The 22,026-nt window shown below is 39.3% G+C and overlaps 1 protein-coding gene across 3 annotated transcripts in view; it reads right to left on the bottom strand.

Annotated features, from left to right (window-relative positions):
* The window catches only part of IL6ST (interleukin 6 cytokine family signal transducer), a 60,410-nt gene extending 38,808 nt beyond the window's left edge, over positions 1 to 21,602 (bottom strand). For 2 of the 3 annotated variants that reach the window (XM_063622642.1, XM_055252419.2), the window contains exons 1-3: positions 21,172 to 21,401; positions 9,096 to 9,183; positions 2,530 to 2,608 (exon numbers count right to left, since the gene is read on the bottom strand). In XM_063622642.1, the coding sequence (XP_063478712.1) occupies positions 2,530 to 2,593 (64 nt within the window). In that variant the 5' untranslated portion in view covers positions 2,594 to 2,608; positions 9,096 to 9,183; positions 21,172 to 21,401. Of the gene's footprint in view, positions 1 to 2,529; positions 2,609 to 9,095; positions 9,184 to 21,171 lie in introns of all 3 variants that reach the window. The other variant, XM_055252418.2, reaches the window with a different exon arrangement.
* Positions 21,603 to 22,026: the final 424 nt, after the last annotated feature.

The raw sequence follows: 22,026 nt of genomic DNA, 5'->3' as shown, positions 1-22,026 counted from the left end.
TGAATATTGCAGCTGAGGCCCCAGACATTGTACAGCAAAGATGAATAAGTCTGATTGTGCCTGCCTATCTATAGTCCTGTCCTATACAAACCATGAGAGATATTATTATCATTTTAAGCCTTGAAGATTTGGAGTATTTGTGAGGCAGCAACAGATAACTAATGCAGTCCTGTTATTTTCAACATTTTAATCAACAACTTGGGAAAAGACAGACACACATGCTTATCAAATTAGCAGAGGACAGGACTACAAACAACTGCCAACACTTCAGATGAAAATGTTGGGATTCAAAATTATGTTGAAAGAGTAGAACAGGCTAAAGCTGATAAAATGAAATTAGCAACAGAGGAAATATATCCTATTTAGGTAATAAGAAATATACATAGGGTGAGGGAGAACTAGTTTAAGAGTAACTCATGTAAAAACCACCTGAGAATTTTCACTGATCACTAGCTTAACATGAAACAAGGGTATATCTCAGCTACCACATAGTTACGTAACTTTATAAAAATGATGTTCAGATCAAAGTAAGAGAGCCACTGTAGTGACTGGTTTTGGTATATTACATTCATTGTTTTCATAAAGAAACTTTTATTCAAAGACAACAATAACCTTTATAATAAATATGTAGTAACTATAATTTTTATAACGCTTATTGTAGGCCAAGCACTGTCCAAATGTTTCCTCTATATTAACTTATTTTTGGTTGTTTTTTGAGATAGGGTCTCAGTCTGCCACCCAGGCTGGAGTGCAGTGGCACAATCTCCACACACTGCAACCTCTGCCTCCTGGATTCAAGTGACTCTCCCACCTCAGCCTCCCAAGTAACTGAGACTTTCAGGCATGTGCTACCAAGTCCAGATTTTTTTTCTTTTTTTTTTTTTTTGAAACAGGGTTTCACTTTTCACCCAGATTGGAGTGCAGTGGTGCGATCTTGGCTCACTGCAACCTCCGCCTCCCAGGCTCAAGGGATTCTCCTGCCTCAGCCTCCTGAGTAGCGGAGATTACAGGCGTGCGCCACTACTGCCTGGCTAATTTTTGTATTTTTAGTAGATACAGGGTTTTACCGTGTTGGCCAGGCTAGTCTTGAACTCCTAACCTCAAATGATCCACCCATCTCGGCCTCCCAAAGTGCTTGGATTACTGGCATGAGCCACCATGCCTGGCCTCTATATTAACTTCTTTAATCCTCACTAATAACCCTAGGAGGTAGTGGCCTTTATTATCCCCATTTCATAGATCAGGAAATTGAGGTACAGAAAATGACTGACCAGGGTCCTACAGCTAGTAAGGGGGACAGCTGGGATAGTATTAGTCATACACACACACACACATTTTTTACGAGACAGGGTCTTGCTCTGTTACCCAGGATAGAGTGCAATGGCGTGACCATGGCTCACTGTGACCTTGAGGTCTAGGGCTCATGATTCTCCTGGCTCAGCCTCCTGAGTAGTTGGGATTAGAGGCGTGATATGGTTTGAATCTGTGTCCCCACCCAAATCTCATGTTGTATCATAATCCCCAGTGTTGGAGGTGGGGCCTGGTGGAGAGGTGATCAAATCATAGGGGTGGATTTCTCACTTGGTACTGCCTCGAGATGGTGGATGAGGAATGAGTTATTGTGAGCTCTGGTCATTTAAAAGTTTGTAGCACCTTCCCTTTCTCTCTCTCTTCCTCCTGTTCTCACCATGTGAGATGCCTCACTCCCCCTTTGCCTTCTGCCGTGATTGGAAACTTCCCAAAGCCTCCCCAGAAGCAGATGCCACCATGCTTCTGTACAGCCTACAGAACTGTGAGTCAATTAAACCTTTTCTTTATAAATTACCCAGTCTCAGGTATTTCTTTATAGCAGTGTGAAAATGGACTAATACTTGGCTAACTAAAAAAAAAAAATTGTAGAGATGGGGCCTTGCTTTGTTGCCCAGGCTGGTTTTGAATCCCTGGGCTCAAGTTATTTTCCCGCCTATGCCTCCCAAGGTTCTGGGATTACAGGTATGAGCCACCATGCCCAGCCAGTATTCTGTTTTAAATGTAATACAGGCAACTAAGAGAATAATCAGTAGGGTAATCAGCATGCACAGGGCTAAAAGCCAGATCCTATAGAATGACTAGGTATCTGGGTAACTGTAATTTGGGGACAAGGACTTACAGACACAGGAAAGCAGCCCTTCAATACTTGAAGAGCATGTAGTATGAATGACGTAAAATTTAACAAGATTTAATAAATTTTCTCCTATTCATTTACTGAAAAAAAAAAAAAAACCCACACACTTTTTTCCTTCCCCATTTTAAAGTTATTGTTAGTATTGATATACAGCCTTTAAGATTACTGACTGTTACAACTCAAATTATACAAAAACAGATTATCAAGAATATTTTTATTAAAATCAATTTAAGATCTTATTCTCTCGATTATCCTAGAAAGAATATATGAACATAATAATTAAACATAGCTTAATTATATAATAATATAAAAATATATAAATCTAATTTGTGAAGTTAGAAGACAGGGTATTTCATGAACCTTACCCATAGATTTAGTGGTGAGGAAAATAAACAAGGCTTGCACTAGCCAAGTCTGCAACGTCAACATCTTGCACGGATATTTCTGCAACAGACACATGTAATATTACTTTTAATATTTTTTCTCTTATATACATATAATTTAACATACAATCTCGTTTCCACGCTGTAGCTATGTTTCTAAAAGGTGGTAAAATTCTTATGAGAATGTAGAAAACTTAAATCTTCACATTATTTTTCTTTATTCCCACTGAAGTTATGGCTATGGAAAACACTGCTAGAAAACATAATTTGTACTTTAAGGTTAATTAAAAGATCTATCTTGTTTCTTTCTTATGTGAAGTCCTATATTAGTAAATAACTGTGAGATTAAGAACTTCAGAGTGACAAATTTCTACATGGCAAAACTCACCATAATATGTATCCTTAAAAGATACCTGACAAATGGAAAAAAATGTAATTCATAGCACAGCCAAAAATTTTCCCTGATATATAAAGAATGCCTACAAATCACTAAAAAATTCTAACACCTAATAGAACAACAGGCAAAAATATTTGAATAGTTTATAGAAAAGGAAATACAAGTAAATCAAGCATATGAAAAGATACTTTCAACCTCACTCAAAATGAGAGATATAAATTAGAACTACTCAGATAGGAATGCAAAATGATACAGACACTCTGGTAAACAATTTGGTAGTTCGTTACCAAGTTAAAAGCACACCATAAGACTTGGTATTTCCACTCCAAAGAGGGTACTCCCCAAAATAAAAACATATGCCCACACCAAGACTTATACTCAAATGTTCACAGCAGCTTCATTCATAAGTCCCAAACTGGAAACAATCCAAATGTCCACCAACTGCTGAATGTATAAACATACATCCAAACAATGGTAGAGACATATAATAGAATACTACTCAGCAAACAAACAAACAAACAAACAAACAAAAAAGAGTATGAACTAGTGATACATGCAGTAGTATGAATCTCAAAAGCATTACACTGAATAAACGAAGCCAGACACAACAGGCTATATATTGTATAACTATTTACAGGAAATTCTTTTTTTTTTTTTAAGAGATGGGGGTCTCACTATGTTGCCCAGGCTGTCTCAAACTCCTGGGCTCGAGCGATCCTCCTGCCTCAGCCTCCCAAAGCGCTGGGATTACAGGCATGAGCTATTGTGCCACTGTGCCTGGGAAATTTTTCAGACGGCAAAACTAAGGTGACAGAAAGCAGATCCAGGGTTGCCTAGGGCTGAGGTAGAGGAGGCACACGTAAAGGGGCATAAACGAAATCTGAGGTGATAAAAATAATCTATGACTTGATTGTGGTGGTGACTATAAGACTCTATACATTTGGCAGGGCACGGTGGCTCACGCCTGTAATCCCAGCACTTTGGGAGGTCGAGGTGGGCAGATCACCTGAGGTCAGGAGTTTGAGACCAGCTTGGCCAACATGGTGAAACTCCATCTCTATTAAAAATACAAAAATTAGCTGGGTGTGGTGGCGGGTGTCTGTGATGCCAGCTACTCGCAAGGCTGAGACAGGAGAATCATTTGAACCCGTGAGGCAGAGGTTGCAGTAAGCCCAGATCATGCCACTGGACTCCAGTGTGGGCAACAGAGTGAAACGCTGTCTCTCTCTCTCTCTCTCTCTCATACACACACACACACACACACACACACACACGCACACACAAATTAGCCGGGTGTGGTGGTGTATGCCTGCAGTCCCAGCTACTCATGAGGCTTGAAGCAGGAGAACTGCTTGAACTCGGAAGGCAGGGGCTGCGGTGAGCTGAGATCGCACCAATGCACTCCAGCCTGGGCAACAAAGCGAAATTCTATTTTAAAAAAATAAAGACTACATTTGTCAAAATTCACTGAATTCTGTGTCAACTATTTCAAAGGCACTAAGATCTTACCTTACTTTCAAGCTAACAAGTCAGCCTACCACAGTGTCATGGATACTGGCAAAAGGCATGACATTTTTGAGTCAGAGACAAAAGACTGTATTACTCATAACAGTAGTCAGAGTATCAGCATTTTCTTGTGCCAGCTGCTTCAGTCCCAACTGCCACAGGGCATTGTGAAGTCAGACGACACCTGAACAGGCTGCTTCACAGGAAAGAAAGACAGATCTTAAGTAACCCTAAACTTGAAAAATATGCAGGAAGCATATCTGCCGTTTACTCTAGAGGCAGACATTATCTGTATCTTTGAAGACTGTAAGTAAACCTGTCCTTTGCTCCACGGCTCTGAGAGCCTACCTTCCAACATTCTTTAAAAGGTAAGTTGGCTGGGCACGGTGGCTCACGCCTATAATCCCAGCACTTTGGGAGGCTGAGGCGGGTGGATCATGAGGTCAGGAGTTCAAGACCAGCCTGACCAACATGGTGAAACCCCGTCCCTAATAAAAATACAAAAATTAGCCAGATGTGGTGGCAGCCGCCTGTAATCCCAGCTACTCAAGAGGCTGAGGCAGAGAACTGCTTGAACCCAGGAGGCGGAGGCTGCAGTGAGCCGAGGTTACAACACTGCACTCCAGCCTAGGTGACAGAGCGAGACTCCGTCTCAAAACAAAGTCCAGAAAAAAGGCAGCCATCAGGGTTTTTGCTGATAAGAAGTGAAGAAATGTTAGACTTACGGGTTTCCTATCAAGTTGTAACTAAAAAATGGTGAATTTTATTGTTTATAAATTAGACCTTAAAAACAAACAAAATCTGCCCAGGTGAGGTATAGCCAAAAGAAACGAATGCTTAATACCTCCAAAGACATGTACAAGAATGTTTACAGAAGTTTTATTCAAAATAGATGAAAAATAAAATCAACCAAATATCTATTAACACTAGGATAAATTATGGTATACTCAAGTAATTGAATCACAGCAATGACAAAGAATAACAGATACATGCATCATGGATGAATCTCACATATAATACAGAATGAAAGAAATCAGACAGGCTGGGCGCAGTGGCCCACACCTGTCATATCAGCACTTTGAGAGGCTGAGGGGGAAGGACTGCTTGAGGCCAGGAGTTAAGAGACCAGCCTGCACAAAATAGTGAGACCCTGACTCTACAAAAAAATTTTAAAAGAGAAAAAAGGCAAGAAAGTACGCTCTGCATGATTTATTTTACAGAAGTTCAAAAAGAGGCAAAAGTCTACCGTGTTTGGTGACAGAGGTCAGAGCAGTTGTTTTTTGTGAGGAAGGGTATAAAAGGGGACATTCTGGGTGCTGAGCATGTTCTGTATCTTGATCTCGACAGTGATAAACTCACTGAGCTATACACTTATGAGTTCTGTTTTGCAGTACGTAAAAAAAGGTAAACAAACCAAAAATTATCCCGATACCATTCTTACATATTAGTGTTGGCAAAAATATAAAAACCCAAAAGGTATCAACAGAGTGTTGTGAGACTAAGCAATGAAAGTATTGTTACACACTACAGGTTATAGTGTAAATTGGCATAAGCTTCCCAATACATTGTACACTTTAAAAACAGTCAGTTTTGTTGTCTGTAAATTAGACCTCACTTAAAAACAAAGAAAAAAGCTCTACCCAAACAAGGCAGAGAGCCAGTTTGGCATTATCAATCAAAATTAAAACACACACATTTGATTCTAATGATTCTACTTTATTTTATCCTACAGATATGAATAAAACAACACATGTACAAAGTTATTCACTGCATCGTTTTTAATAGTAAAAGGCTGAAACAACCTAATTATGATGGGACACTAGTTAAATTATGGTATACCAAAACCATGTAAACGTAAATGTTTGTAGCCATTTAAAAAAAATGAGGAAGCTCTATATGTACAGAAACATAAAGTTATCTAAAATACATTGTTACATTGTTAAGGTACAGAACAACGCATTTGCTATTATTTGTGGGCAAAACAATATACAAGAAAACAAAACACACATTCATTTCTTTATATATGCATACAATATCTCTAGGAGGATAAAAGTTCAAATACTGGCTGCGACAGGGTATTTGAGAGATCAGGGTGGGAGGGAGATGCTCCACCATACACTCTGCAGCCTTGCAATGCTGACCATGTGAATCTTTAGTACTTATGCAAAAAATACATTTAAATTAAAAAATACTTAATGTCGGCTAGGTGCAGTGGTTCACGCCTGTAATGCCAGCACTTGGGGAGGCCGAGGTGGGTGGATCATCTGAGGTCAGGAGTTCCAGACCAGCCTGGCCTACATGGTGAAACCCCGTCTCTACTAAAAATACAAAAAGTAGCTGGGCATGGTGGTGGGCGCCTGTAATCCCAGCTACTCGGGAGGCTGAGGCAGGAGAATCACTTGAACCCGGGAAACAGAGGTTGCAGTGAATGGAGATGGTGCCACTGCACTCCAGGCTGGGCGACAGAGTGAAATTCCGTCTCAAAAAATAAATAAAATAAATAAATACTTAAGGTTCAAACTATTGGGTACTATGCTCACTAACCGGGTGACAGTTCAATCGTACTCCAAACCTCAGCATCACACAATACACCCAAGTAACCTGCACATGTACTCCCTGAACCTAAAATAAAAGCTAAAATTATTGAAGACAAAATACTTAATGTGTAATTTTTTTCTTCTAAATAAAACTATTAACTCTTCTTGATGAGAAATGGCTTCCTAGTTCTACACTTGGAACACAATATTGTTTTATTAAATATACATACTAACTGGACTTTATGCACTCCCTAATCATGTAACAGCTTGCCAGCATGCCCAGCTAATTTTTTAAAAATTTTTCTGTAAAGATGGGGGTCTCACTATGTTGCGCAGGCAGGTCCCAAACTCCTGGCCTGAAGCGATCCTCCTTCTTTGGCCACCCAAAGTGCTGGAATTATAGGTGCAAGCCACTGTGCCAAGCCAAATGTACTACATTCTTGCAGCAAAGCTGCTCCAGAACAAGAGGTCCATGAAAGAATTTATGATTACTTCAAAGCAATTAGATTTGTTTGGACAGTACCATGGAACACAAGCAAAGGAACTAGGCAAAAGCAGTTTTCACATTTCACATTTAGAAAGTAATCTCTCCTAATTTTTAGAAGATTGTAATGGAGAGGTGATGAAGAAACATCTATTATGGGATTTGATTTCATAGTCCAAATCTAAGAGATGATGACACAGTAACGCTATATAAAATATTATATGCAATACAGTTAACTTCACTTGGGGCTTGTTTAAAAATTGACAGAATTATGGCCAGGTGCGCTGGCTCATGCCTGTAATCCCAGCACTTTGAGAAGCCAAGGCAGGCAGATCACAAGGTCAGGAGTTCAAGACCAGCCTAACCAATATGGTGAAGCCCCGTCTCTAATAAAAATACAAAAATTAGCCGGGCATGGTGGCACAGGCCTATAGTCCCAGCTACTCAGAAGGCTGCGGTAGGAGAATCACTTGAACCTGGGAGGCGGAGGTTGCAGTGAGCCAAGATCGTGCCATTGCACTCCAGCCTGGGTAACAGAGCAAGACTCCATCTCAAAAAAATAAAAAAAAAATTGACAGAATTGACAGTACTTTGCTTATTTTTTCCCCTCCTTTCCTTCTATTGATACTAATATTTAATTTAAAATTATATTAATAGCACTATCACCTCACCTCTTGCAGAGTTTTCTATGTGTATATTATAACCATACATTGCATACACTAACCTTCCTTAAAATCTGCAGGTAACCTGAGAAGCTTCTATGAAGCCAAAACCTAACTAGTAACCACAAATACAGGAAAGATTATTTCTGAAAACCAAATGCTGTAATTATTCCTCAACTATGGTGATATAACATGGTAGTGTGCCGAAAGGAGCTAGATGATGTATAACAAGTATTGCTACTTTTAATGTTAAAGAAACAAAGTTTATAAATGATTTACTTAAAATAGAATAAATTCAAGATTATCCCTAGAGTTCATTCTCATTTACTTTCATTTCCATATGTTTTCTCAAGTGAGAGAAAAAACAGTAGAGTTACAATTGATAAATATTTAATGGTTATGCTCTTTATAAATTATTTTTGTCACCTATGGATTTTTTTTTTCATTTTCTAACTTAACCTAAGGATGAAATAAAAAGCATGAATATATTTAGATTTACATTGCATGTGAAAAAGAATGTCAATATAAACTTTGTTATTATGGTAACGTTACTATTACAATTGTAGAACAGTATATGAACTAAAATTGCCAATAGAAGGCAAAATAATGCTTGTTGAATGAATAAGTTGAGTGGGGATCAAGACGAAGAAAATTTCTATGTATCTTTCACAATACAGTGTTACTGTGAATAAATTGCCAGAAGTTGGTAATACCTACACTAAATTAACTGATTATTAAATAAGTTTTTAAATTATCCACTCTGTTCTCTTCCATTAGTATCAATTATGAGTTCATAACAATTAACACGAGGATACTATTTTACATTACACAAAATGTTTTCACATAAATTATTTCACTTTAGTCTCCTAATATCCTAAGAATCAGGTGAGTAGGGCAGGGATTATTTATTGGAACTTTGTAAAATAAAAAAACAAAAATTCAGACAAGACCAATTAACTTACCCAAATCACAAAGTTAGTAAGTGAAGGAGTAGGGATTTGAAGCTAAGTCTTCTACTTCTAAATGTCATGCTTTTTCCATTGGGTTTCACTGTAAAGAGAGGAGAGTCTTGTTCAGAAGGCTGGCTTTGATAATTTTATTATATGTGTACTTTTAAAATCCCCGTCTGCTCTTAGGCTTTCAGGTTTGCAGAAAGTATCCCACTTTAGATATGTTTTGAGCTTCAGAATAAAAAAAACCCATAAACACTTGTATAAGAGTATTCAAATATCCTAGTGCCTTTTTTTTTTTTTTTTTTTTTTTTTGAGACAGTGTCTCACTCCCATCACCCAGGCTGCAGTGCAGTAGCACAATTACAGCTCACTGCAGCTTCAACTTCCCAGGCTCAGGTAATTGTCCCACCTCAGCCTCCCGAGTAGCTGGGACTACAGATGGCACCATCATGCCTAGCTAATTTTTTAATTTTTAGTAGAGATAGTGTTTTTCCATGTTGCCCAGGCTGAGCTCAAGGGGATCTGCCCACCTCGGCCTCCCAAAGTGTTGGGATTACAGGTATGAGCCACCGCGCCCAGCCCTAGTGCTAAGATTTGATATATACTTGCAAACATTATTGGCTCACCCACACCTAATGCAAACTTCCCTGATGTCTATGTAATGTCACAGAAACATGAAAGGAATATTTATGACAGAAGGAGTTCTTTAACAATCACATATTTTTCCTTCTACTAGCACTAAATTAAGCCTGCTAACAACTCAGATATAAAAATCCATTTTAAGATTTGTTCACTTAAATTCTAGCTTAAGTACTAGTGTTCCTCTTTGAAATACAACAAGTAACTTCAAACTTAGGCAAGGAGTTGAATCTTCCATTATTATTTCATACACATTAAGCCTTTGATGTAACTTAATAACACATAAGGAATTAAATTTATAAAAATATTTTTTAAATGTCTAATGAAAAGAAACTGAAAAAATGCCATGTGAAAGTGCACTATAATCCCACCAAGAGATAACTACTATGAACATTTTGGTGGATATTTTTGCAAAATTTTCTATACATGTATTATATAACTTTATATTGTATAAATATACACTTTCCTATTTTACAAAGATGGGATCATATAAGTGAGAAATGTTTTATAACTTTTTTCACTTAACACTACATAGTGGACATCTTCATAAGTTAATATATAGAGAGAAATTCCTTGTAGCCTTTGCTCAAATTCACCTCCTCATAGAGATCTTCCCTAACCACTGTGTTGCTTATACCCCTTTCCTGTTTGTTTGTTTGTTTGTTTGTTTCTACAACACTTAACACCTTCTAAAATAGGCTAGCAAACATTTTCTGTAAAGGGCCGGATAATAAATATTTTAGACTTCGTGGGCTTTAAGTTCTCTCTTGCAATTAGTCAACTCCATTATTAAAGTACAAAAGCAGCCATACACAATATGTAAATAAGTGGGCTTAGGTATATTCCCATGCAACTTTATTTACAAAAATGGCTGCAAGCTGGATTTGGCTTATAGGTTATAGTTTGCCAACCCCTGTTCTAAATACAATATAATTAAATTAATTTTCTTTTTGTTTGTTATGGGCTGAATTGTTCCCCCAAAGATATGTTGAAGTCTTAACCCCAGTACCACAAAATGTTACTCTATGGGCAGATTTAATTGGATGTTATAGTGGAGTATAATAGGCCTTTAGTACAATATGACTGGTGTCTAATTTAAAGAGACAGAGCCAGGAAGAATACCATGTGAATACACAGGCAGAGACTGGAGTTACGCAGCTGTAAGCTAAGGAATCTCAAGGACGATGGCTACCACCAGAAGCTAGGAAACGCAAAGGAAGATTCTATCCAAAGTCTCAAAAGGACTTCTAGCCTCCAAAACCTTGAGAGAATAAATTTGTTATTTTGAGCCACCCAATTTGTGGTACAGGTTGAACATCCCAAATCTGAAAACTGAAATGCTCTAATTCCAAAATGTTTTGAGCTCTGGCATTTTGGATTTCAGATTTTAGGATCTGGGATAATTAACTGTAAGTATATAATGCAAATACAACACACAAACTGAAAAAAAAAATCCAAAATCCAATATACTTCTGTTAATAAGTATTTCAGATAAGGGATACTATAACAAAGGGATGCTCTATTACAGTAGCCCCTAGGAAACTAACACATAGTGTGTGTCCCCAAAATAGAAGGTAAGTGAAGAGTGGAATGGCTAGGCCCTATGGCAGGTGTGTGCTTGGCTATATCTTCTTTGGTGATGTGTCTGTTCAAACATATTGATCAACTGGGTTTCCTGTTTTCTCATTAAGTTTTGAAAGTTCTAAGAAGATATTCTGGCCTTTATTAGAAAATGGATTTACACATTATTTTCTTGTATGCTTGTCTTTTCACTCTTTTAACAGTATCTTTTGAAGAATAGGTTTAATTTTAATAAAGTTCAATTCATCAATTTGTGTTTTTGATATATCTAAGAAGTCTTTGCTTAATCTAAAATCACAAAGGGCCCGACACGGTGGCTCACACTTGTAATCCCAGCACTTTGGGAGGCCAAAGTGGGTAGATCACCTGAGTTCAGAAGTTCGAGACCAACCTGGGCACATGGTGAAACCCTGTCTCTACTAAAATATTTAAAAAATTAGCCGGGTGTGGTGGCGCACATCTGTAATCCCAGCTACACAGGAAGCTGAGGCAGGAGAACTGCTTGAACCCGGGAGGCAGAGGAGGCTGCAGTGAGCAGAGATAGCACGACTGCACTCCAGCCTGGATGACAAAGTGAGACTCCTTCTAAAAAAAAAAAAATATATATATATATAAAATAAAAATAAAATCAAAAAGGTTTTTTCCTAGAAGTTTTATAGTTTTAAGGTCATTTAGGTCCCAGTTATTTCAAGTTAGTATTTATGTATGGTGTCAAGCTGAAATTTGAGTTCATTTTGTATATACGGATAATTGTTTCAAAACTATTTGCTGAAAAAATTATCCTTTCTCAAGTGAATTGCCTTTGCGCCTTTGTTAAAAATCAGTTGTTCACATAGGTGTGGGTCTATTTGGGTACTCTCAATTCCAGGGTGGGCAAGCTTTTCATGTATGAGCTAGGAGGTAAATATTCTAGGTTTGTGAGCCGTAAGGTCTCTACTGGAGCTACTAATCTACTGTTATGACACAAAAGCAACCATAGAGAATACATAAACAAACAGGGGTGGCTGTGTTCTAACAGTACTTTATGAAAACAGAAGGTAGGTTGACTCCTACTCTATTTGTTCCACTGATCAATTTGCTTATTTATATGCTACCACCACACTGTCGTGATGACTGCAGTCTTATAAATCTTGAAATCAATATTCTGTGTGCACTTAAAAAGCACTGCCGTTGCTGGTAGAGTGTTACATAAATGACCATCACATGAATTTGGTTGATAGTGTTCAAATCTTCCATATCCTTACTGATTTTCTGACTACTTCTTCTATCATTGTTCAAAGAGGGATATTGAAATCCCTGAATACAACTGTGGATTTACTTCTCCTTGCAGTTTTTACCCTGTATGTTTTGAAACTATGTTATGTAGATCCTTTTGATAAATTGACCCTTTTATCATTAGGAAATGGCCCTTCTTTACCACTGGTAACATTCTCTGAAATCTACTTTGATATTACTGTAGCCAATTCTGTCTCATTTTGATTAGTGTTATCATGACATATCCTCTCCCATTCTTTTTTGTTTAATCTGTATGTTTCTTCATATTTAAGTGGTATCCGTAGAGGGTAGGCAACATGTGGTTGTATCCAATCTGATAATCTCTGCTTTTCAGTTGGGTGTTCAGACCATTTACATTTAATATAATTTGTGGTATGATTAGGTTTAAAGCTATCAGCTTTGTATTTGTTTTCTTCTTGACTGTTCTTTGTTCCTGTTTACTTTTCTGCATTTATTTTTGTTAATTTTTTTTATTATCTTTTCCTTGTTAGCTAATAAGCTATAATTCTTTGTTTTCTTATTGGTTGCTTTAGGTTTATAGTGTACATCTTTAACTTTTCACAATCTATCTTCAAGTAATATTGTTACCTCAGGCATAGTATACAATAGTATACTTCCATTTCTCCCCCCAGACCTTTGTGCTATTTTAGCATATATTTTACTTTTGCATATATTAAAACTTCACATTGGTAGCTCCCACCTGTAATCCCATCACTCTGGGAGGCCAAGGCAGGAGCCCAGAAGTTTAAGACCAGGTTGGGCAATATAGTAAGACTCCCGCCTCTACAAAAAATAAATAGTTAGACAGCTGTGGTGGTGCATGCCTGTTGTCCCAGCTACTCAGGAGGCTGAGGTGAGAGGACTGCTTGAGCCTTGGAGGTCAAGGCTGCAGTAAGCTGTGGTTGCACTACTGCATTCCAGCCTGGGTGACAGAGTGAGACTGTCACATATTTACTCATGTGGTTACCATTTCTAGAGCTTTTAATTCCTTTGTATAGATCCGTATTTCCATCTGGTATCACCTTCCTTGGGCCTGAAAAATTGCCTTTAACATTTTTGTAGTGTAGGTAGAGAAAAGCCTAACAGATTTGAAAACAAAACCAAAGTGTGAATGCTAACAGGTATTTGGCCTAAAATAACAAGCACAGTTCAAAATGAGAAAAGATACTGCTAATTACTATATTAACAGATCAAAGGAAAATGACAGGGTCATTCCAACAGATGTTGGAAAAGCATCTGATAACATTCAACAACTGTTCATCTAAAACTTAAAAATAACAACGAAGTGTCAGAAAACTAAGACTGAAAGAGACCATCCTTACCTTGGTGAAGGATGACAAAGATGATACAGGGACTCTAGAACCAGATTGCTTGTGTTCAAATTTCAGCCCCTATATTTTAACATCTTAGGCAAGTTTTTAAATAGCCTTCACTTTTACTTCCTTTATCTGTAAAAATGGGGTACCACCATCTAGGAATGTTAGGATGCTTAAATAACTCAATATACATAAAGTGCTTAGAATCATTTGGCTCATTGTAACTACTCAATAAAAGGTTAACAGCTGTTATTATTAGTGCAGCTCTTGCTGTTGCTGCCACAGGTACTACTATAAGAAACCTATAAGGCCAGGTGTGGTGGCTCACGCCTGTAATCCCAGCACTTTGGGAGGTTGAGGCGGGTGGATCACAAGGTCAGGAGTTTGAGACCAGCCTGGCCAATATGGTGAAACCCTGTCTCTACTAAAAATACGAAAATTAGCTGGTCGTGGTGGTGGGCACCTATAGTCCCAGCTACTTGGGAGGCTGAGGCAGAAGAATTGCTTGAACCCGGGAGGCAGAGGTTGCAGTGAGCCGAGATTGCACCACTGCACTCCAGCCTGGGCGACAGAGTGAGGCTCTGCCTCCAAAAAAAAAAAAAGTTAAAAAGAAACCTATAATAAGCATCTATAGGTTTAAAAGTAAAAATTAGAAGCGTTCCTATTAATGTCAGGATTCAGACAAGATGCTTGAAGTCATCAGTTATTCACCACTGCTCTAAAGGGCTTAAGCAAAAATATAATAAATAAGATCTAAAAATGGAAAATAAATTGTGAATGATATGATCATCTATCAAGAAAGAGTGAGAATCACATGACAAACTATTAGGACTACTGAGAATCTAACACAGTAGTCAAACAAAACATCATCAAAAAATAATAGGACTATTTAGAGTTTAACTAAGAGTCAAACAAAACATCATCAAAAAATAGCTCTCCAGCTGGCACGGTGGCTCACGCCTATAATCCCAGCACTTTGGGAGGCAGAGACAGGCAGATCACCTGAGGTTGGGAGTTCCAGACCAGCCTGACCAACACGGAGAAACCCCGTCTCTAATAAAAATACAAAATTAGCCGGAAGTGGTGGCGCATGCCTGCAATCTCAGCTACTCGGGAGGCTGAGGCAGGAAAATCACTTGAACCCAGTAGGCAGAGGTTGCAGTGAGCCGAGATGTCGCCATTGCACTCCAGCCCAGGCAACAAGAGCAAAACTCCGTCTCAAAAAAAAAAAAACAGCTCCCCTACATACCAATAATAACTAATTAGAAAATGTAACAGAAGGCTGGGTGCAGTGGCTCACACCTATAATCCCAGCACTTTGGGAGGCCGAGGTAGGTAGACTGCTTGAGCCCAGGAGTTCAAGACCAGCCTAAGCAACATGGCAAAACCCTATCTCTATAAAAAATTAAGGAAAAAAAAAAATTAGCCAGGCATGGTGGAGCATGCCTGTAATCCCAGCTACTCAAGAAGCTGAGGTGGGACGACCACTTGAGCCTGGGCTATAGAGGCTGCAGCAAGCTAAGAAGCCGAGATCATGTCATTGTACTCCAGCCTGGGTGACAGTGCAAGGCTCTGTCTCAAAAAAAAAAAAGTCTCGCAAAAAAAAAAAAAAAAAAAAAAAAAAAAAAGGCAGTCTAAAGGTAAACATAGCACTGATTGGCAAATGAATAGACAATTAAATCAATGGTACAAAACAAAATAGACTCAAGTGTATGTAAGAATTTAGTATCTTATTTTTTAAAAGGTTGCTCATTTGCTGGGAAAATAAAGGACTATTCAATAAATAGTATTGGGACAACTGGCTCCATAAGCAAAAAAGAAAAAAAAGAACCCCATTTCATCAGACAAAAAGACACACACTCATGCATGTGCACATGCATGTATAAGCATACACTCTCTCTCCAGATTAAAGACCTAAATGCAAAAGCAAAACTATAAGCATATTGAAAAACATATAGAATATGCTTATGACCTTAGGGCCTTTTAAAATTAGACTATTTTAGCCAAATGAAAAGGTTTACAGAGCACTTTGATGAACATCCATGTTCTCACCAAAAAGCTCAAGCTTTTATTCATTTTTTATTCCGTTACAAATATAATTGAAGCCATATAAATAGTTCTTGCCTTTAAGAAGTCTGAAGTTTAAAGATGCAGAATATGCACAAAGTGCCACAAGAGCACAGATAATACCCAATTCAGACAGGGGCCAGGAGTGCCCAGTCATAAAATAAGGGTAGGGGTTCCTAGACAGAGAAAATAGCACACATATGAACTATACATCATCTTTGACTCTAATTGTCAAGTGAAGATTACCAATGGCAAAATCCCAGAGCATGCCAGCCTAACCAGAGCTATGCTATCTGAAACACAGCTCTGATTAACTCACTTTGCACTAGGGGGTGGGGTTGGGGGTAATACATAAAACAGAACATTCAAACAAAAAAAGATTGTGCAGATCAATCAACCTTAGAGCAAAGGGTGAAGCTGATTACTTAAAAGAAAATGAAAATTTGGAGGCAGAACATTCCAAATGTAACAGGGCAACAGATTTACAGTGCTGAAAGGAATGAATCTCCTGCTCTGGATATGTATACACACAGCTTTAAAACAATCATCTATATACCATAGCCGTTTTTCAACCAATGTAGCTCTCTTATTCACGATCAATCAGCTAACTAATTTCTTATTAAATCTTACTAAGATATACTAGATAGCCGCAGAGTTATAAAAAAAAAAAAAAAGAAGAGACTGTAGCCATTTTGACTATATATATCACAAGTGTTTCTGAAGCCTTTCACACTGTTGACCATCCCTGGTTCTTGAACTTCTCCTATATCCTGCTTTCTGTGTAACCAGATAATGTAGTTGAATTCTTTCCTTTATCCTCTTTCTTGTCTCCTTTACTGAATTCTCTGCTAGCTTTTATCTCCAGGCTATGAAGGTACCCAAAGATAAAGTATTGGGCATCGACTTTTCTTTTTAAATACCAACTTCTTTGAAGACATGACTTCAACTATCACCTTCAAACAAAATAATTTCAAGAATTTTGGCTTTGATCTTTCTTTTAATTCCAGTTACATTTCATCTTCTTAGATATTCTGTCTCTGAGTCTTATCAATTTAAGAGGTCTAAAAACAATATACCATAGGTACATGCTCATGAACACATATACACATAAATGCCCACCCACTTTAAGTTCTAGGGTACATGTGCACAACGTGCAGGTTACATATGTATACATGTGCCATGTTGGTGTGCTGCACCCGTTAACTAGTCATTTACATTAGGTATTATCTCCTAATGCTATCCCTCCCCCCTCCCCCCACCCCACGACAGGCCCTGGTGTGTGATGTTCTCCATCCTGTGTCCAAGTGTTCTCATTGTTCAATTCCCACCTATGAGTGAGAACATATGGTGTTTGGTTTTCTGTCCTTGCGGATAGTTTGCTCAGAATGATGGTTTCTAGCTTCATCCATGTCCCTATAAACGACATGAACTCATCCTTTTTATGGCTGCATAGTATTCCACAGTGTATATGTGCCACATTTTCTTAATCCAGTCTATCACTGACGGATATTTGGGTGGGTTCCAAGTCTTTGCTCTTGTGAATGGTGCCACAATAAACATACGTGTGCATGTGTCTTTATAGCAGCATGATTTATAATCCTTTGGGTATATGCCCAGTAATGGGATGAATGCCCACACCCTTTTTAAAAAGTCACAAGGACTTACCATTTTTCCCTGTCTACGAACAACTCATCCTCTTCAATTGCCTAAGTCAATGGAGTCCATCGTTTCTCTCATCTATGCAGTACATTTTAGCTTTTCTCAGTTACAAATCTTATCCTGTCTTCTCTCCCATAATATCTTTTCCACCCGTCTCTTCTTTTTACTCTCTACCACAAACTAACCTAATTTGGACATTGATCACCTCAATAATTTCAACTGTGTTCTTGCTTCCAGTCTCTTTCCTCCCCACCAAGCATTCTGAACATTGTTGGTGGATCACTCTCTCTAAAACACAACTTTAAACCTGTCATTCTTTTCCTCAACAGCTTTTTAAAGGGTGAATAATAATGCCAAATATTTTAACTATTTAAGAACCTAAAATTTTGGCTTTGGTGTGCTTATCCAATCTATCTTTTCCGATATTCAAGTTTCTCTATTCTAAAAAAAAAAAAAAAAAAAATCCTTTCCTCAGACTTCTCCCTCAAGCTACCTTACTACTATACTTCGAGAACTGCTTGCAATTGCAAGCAATCTGGCTTTTACTCCAATAATGCTGAAATTATTCTTGTAGTTTCCGAATTGCAAAGCAAATACTTAAGCTCCTCATTTTGCTTGACCACACCATGCCATTTATAATTCCATCTTATCTTTCATCACTCCCTACTAACCATCCCTGTAGACTCAGCAAACCACTAGACTTCCTCTAACATACCTTGTTCTTTCAGTCTGTGCTTCTGCATATATTATTCCTTGCCTCTACAATGTCTTTCCTGACTCTGCTGCGCACTACAAACTGCTTTTGAAGCATCATCTCTTCTATGGAATTTCCCCCCACTTCACAAACATCTTTGCTCTCAGTGTACTCTTACATCATTCCCTAATAGGATTCAGAACACTGCACAGTAATTGTTTCACATATCTTGATATCCTCAGAATCTAACATAGTCTGAGGCACCTGGTGGACAATTAAGGGTGGGTTTTTATAGACTTTCTGGTATGATCTTATTATTCTATCTATTAACTGTCACTCAAGTATACTGTATGGAGAGGCAGGATGTATCATGGTTAAGAGGTCAGATTCTGAAGCCAGGCTGTCTATGTATGACCTTTAGATCTACCACTTAGCTGGGCAAATTAACCTTCTTGTGTCTGGGTTTCCCTATGTGTAAAAAGAAGATTATTATCCTATTATTATTAGACCTACTTCATAGTATTATGAAGATTAAATGCCATAATATGGGCAAAGTGCTCAAAACAGTGACTGGCACAACATAAGCACTAAATACATATTGCCTGTTTAAATTAATAGAACTTAGTTACTGCTGATCCTTTCCACAAGCTAGTCCTATATTATGTTCTATATTCTCCATTCTATGTCTTGTCCTCCATTCGCTATTATTAATGGGCTGTCTTCATTTTTCCCTTTATCCAAATCCTGCCCAGGTTTCAAGGCCAACTTCTGGTAAATCCTTTGCTCATTCCAATCCTTAAATGCTAATTCCAATCCTTAAATGCTAATTCCAATCCTTAAATGCTCATTCCAATCCTTAAATGCTCATTCCAATCCTTAAATGATCATTCCCTAACTTTAATATCTACAGGATTTTCTGCATTACTCTGCATTTAATTAAAACTGCTTTGCATCCTCGTAGTTTTTCTCGTATAAGTTTGTCATTCCAATTGTTATAAACTCTTTGAAGGTCCTGATTACATCTCCTGCACCTTTGTGAGTTCCTACAGCAGGTAGTAATTGCTATTTGCTGTGTAAAATAAAGCACAATAGGAACCTCAACTCTGATCATTCTGCCTTTGCAATCAAAGAGAGGGAGAAGCTGTGAGAACATTCCATGCTTCTCTAGGAGCCAAGCTGCAAATGTATTAGGGCCAGAGAATTCTGACTCCCATTAAAATGAGCAGCTCTGAAAGGAGGGAGCGGGGGAAACCCTCCCTGCCACTGTAGAGGATTTATGGGTTGCCCTTAAGTTCCCAAACCAAATTGTGGCACTGGGTTTTTTACGAGAAACGTTTGTCAACATGACAAAATGATTCAGAGCACAGGATTTGGAGTCACACAGATCTAGGTTTCAGAGAGACTCCTGTTTCCTTCTCTATAAAGGGGACATTTTAACACCTACTTCACAGGTATTTAACTTTCACCCTAACACTGAACTGAAGTGCAAAGCCTTGGAAACAAATTTAAACAAATTGAAAATACTGCAATTCACAAATAAAAGTGAGAACAACATTTTTAATTACATAAGACTATATTATATTAAATTAGGTGGCAGCAGTATTTATAATAATCTAAATTGCCTGTGAGAAAATTAAACTGGTATTGTCAATACATACTTAAAATGAGAAAAAAATCCCACTACAAAGTTTGTCCATTTTGACACTTTCTTCTTTCCGTAATCTTTTGCTTTCACTCAAGATTAAAAACAAATGTTCAAGATTATCCCCAAAGAGAGATAGTTGGAAAGCACAATAGCAAGTTGGTTCTATAAATGTGGTATTTCAGTTCACAGTTCAAAAATACTTCCAAATAGGAATTAACATGAGTTTAAGAAATTAACATAATGGCAAACAGCTAAACTGATGATCTGAGTTCGTAATTTCAAATTAAGAGTTGTTTCAACTTGGAAGCTGGCAGTCATACACAGTTTAAAGGGTTTGTTTACAACACTGACAAAAGCAAATACCACAATCTTTCAGAAAATTCACCCTGGCATTCTGATAACTAGTTATTTTAAGGCAGTATAATTGTTGAAAAGCTCCACGAACTAAGCCAAAATGCGTTTCCTTCTGAAGGCAAAAAAAAAAAAAAAAAAAAATGATGACAAGTCTTATTTTTAACCTGTGATTTTTTTTTTTTTCAGTTTCGGATTATGAAATAAAATGCTGTTCATCCACTGAAGGACAGACCCTTGCTTCCTGGACTATCTTCAAAAGCTTAGGTCGGAGGAGGTAAAATTTTAAAAACTGATTTGTTCTCCTTGGGATACAGTGAGATGTGGAATTCGTTAGGAATGATAATTATTAATAGAAGAGATCAAAAGAAGGAAAGAAACGTTAATAATGTTTATAAGCATTATGAACTTTCAACAACGTTGAAACGTTGCTATTTCAAGATGAAAAAACGGCTTTGGGGAAGGGAAATCCACCTCGGGAATGAAGACAAGTGCGGAGGGAATAGAATTTCAGGGGAGATGGAAAGGGGATTGGGAAAAACGTGGAATCTGGTAACAAAAAGGGGGGGTTGTTCTTGAAGGGCGTTCTGCGGGGCGGGCGTAAGAGGGGTGCATGCGTGCGCCTGGGTGAAGTTTGTACTCAGGGCTGACATAATCGAGGTGACAAAGTTGTGGAAGCAGAATTCGGAGGTGCGGGAGCAGGAAGGGGAAGGAATGTGGGGATTTCCAGGCTAGGCTGACAAGTTCCGGGCGCTGCTCTCAGGGGGAAGGGAGGTCTCCTCGAGTGCCAGATAACCCGTCTGAAACCACCGACACTCTCCCTCCAGCTACGCGGCCCAGCACCCGGCCCCTCCTCACCTCAGGCCGCGCCGCCTCGACCCTCTGCGTCTCCACAGCGTACGAACCCCTTGGCGCCAGGCTGGGCCAGACCCGTTGGCCTGGCAGGCGCGGCCCCCGGTACAGCTGCGCCGGGGCGGCCCAGCGCGGCTCCGCGGGCCTTCTGGCTGCTCGCCCCGGCTCCCGAACACTCGCGGATCCTTCTCCGCAGAGGTAGCGCGCCACCCCAGTCCCGCGGCGGGGCGGGACGCTCCCCAATCCCGCCCAGCTGCGCCCCCGGCCGGCCACGGCTGCGCCCCGCCCCCTACCGGGACCTAGGCGCTGATTGGCCCCTGAGAGACCCTTTGCGCCCAGGCATTGGTCCAGCGGCCGCCCGTCGACGAGGGGGCGGGATTCCGAGAGGTAGCGATTCCCGTAACGCGGCTCCCCGCGTCCCGGATTCCGGTGGCTGCGCCCGCGTCGCCTCTCCCAGACTAGATCGAAGGGTTCCCCCCACCTCCCCTCTGTGGGCGGAAAGAGCGGAATGTTCCATTTTTCTGTGGAATAACGGGGTCATGAACTGAAGCCCGGGTGCTGCCCGCCGCCCGCTGCCCCCGCCCTTCCTTCTCGCCAGGGCGCCTGCGGCCTCTCTTCGCGGCCTTCCCAGAGGGACTCAGAGCCGCGAGGGACCGCCTAGCTCCCTTGAGGACGGGGGAGGCGTGGGAGCCTCTTGGGGAAAGTGAAGAGCTCGGTGGCCGTGACTCCGCACGAGACTGCGGCAGATTGTGGCGGCGGCTTCGCTCCAAGACTTATGTAAACGAACCTTGCCACAGTACTTTTTTAAATTAGTAAATGAGTTTGGGTGCGATTGATCAGTGAGCCCCAGAGCTGGTGGCC

This window comes from Symphalangus syndactylus, chromosome 18 (assembly GCF_028878055.3).
Source record: "Symphalangus syndactylus isolate Jambi chromosome 18, NHGRI_mSymSyn1-v2.1_pri, whole genome shotgun sequence".
NCBI lineage: Eukaryota > Metazoa > Chordata > Mammalia > Primates > Hylobatidae > Symphalangus > Symphalangus syndactylus.
This window is presented reverse-complemented; position numbering and strand designations above follow the sequence as displayed.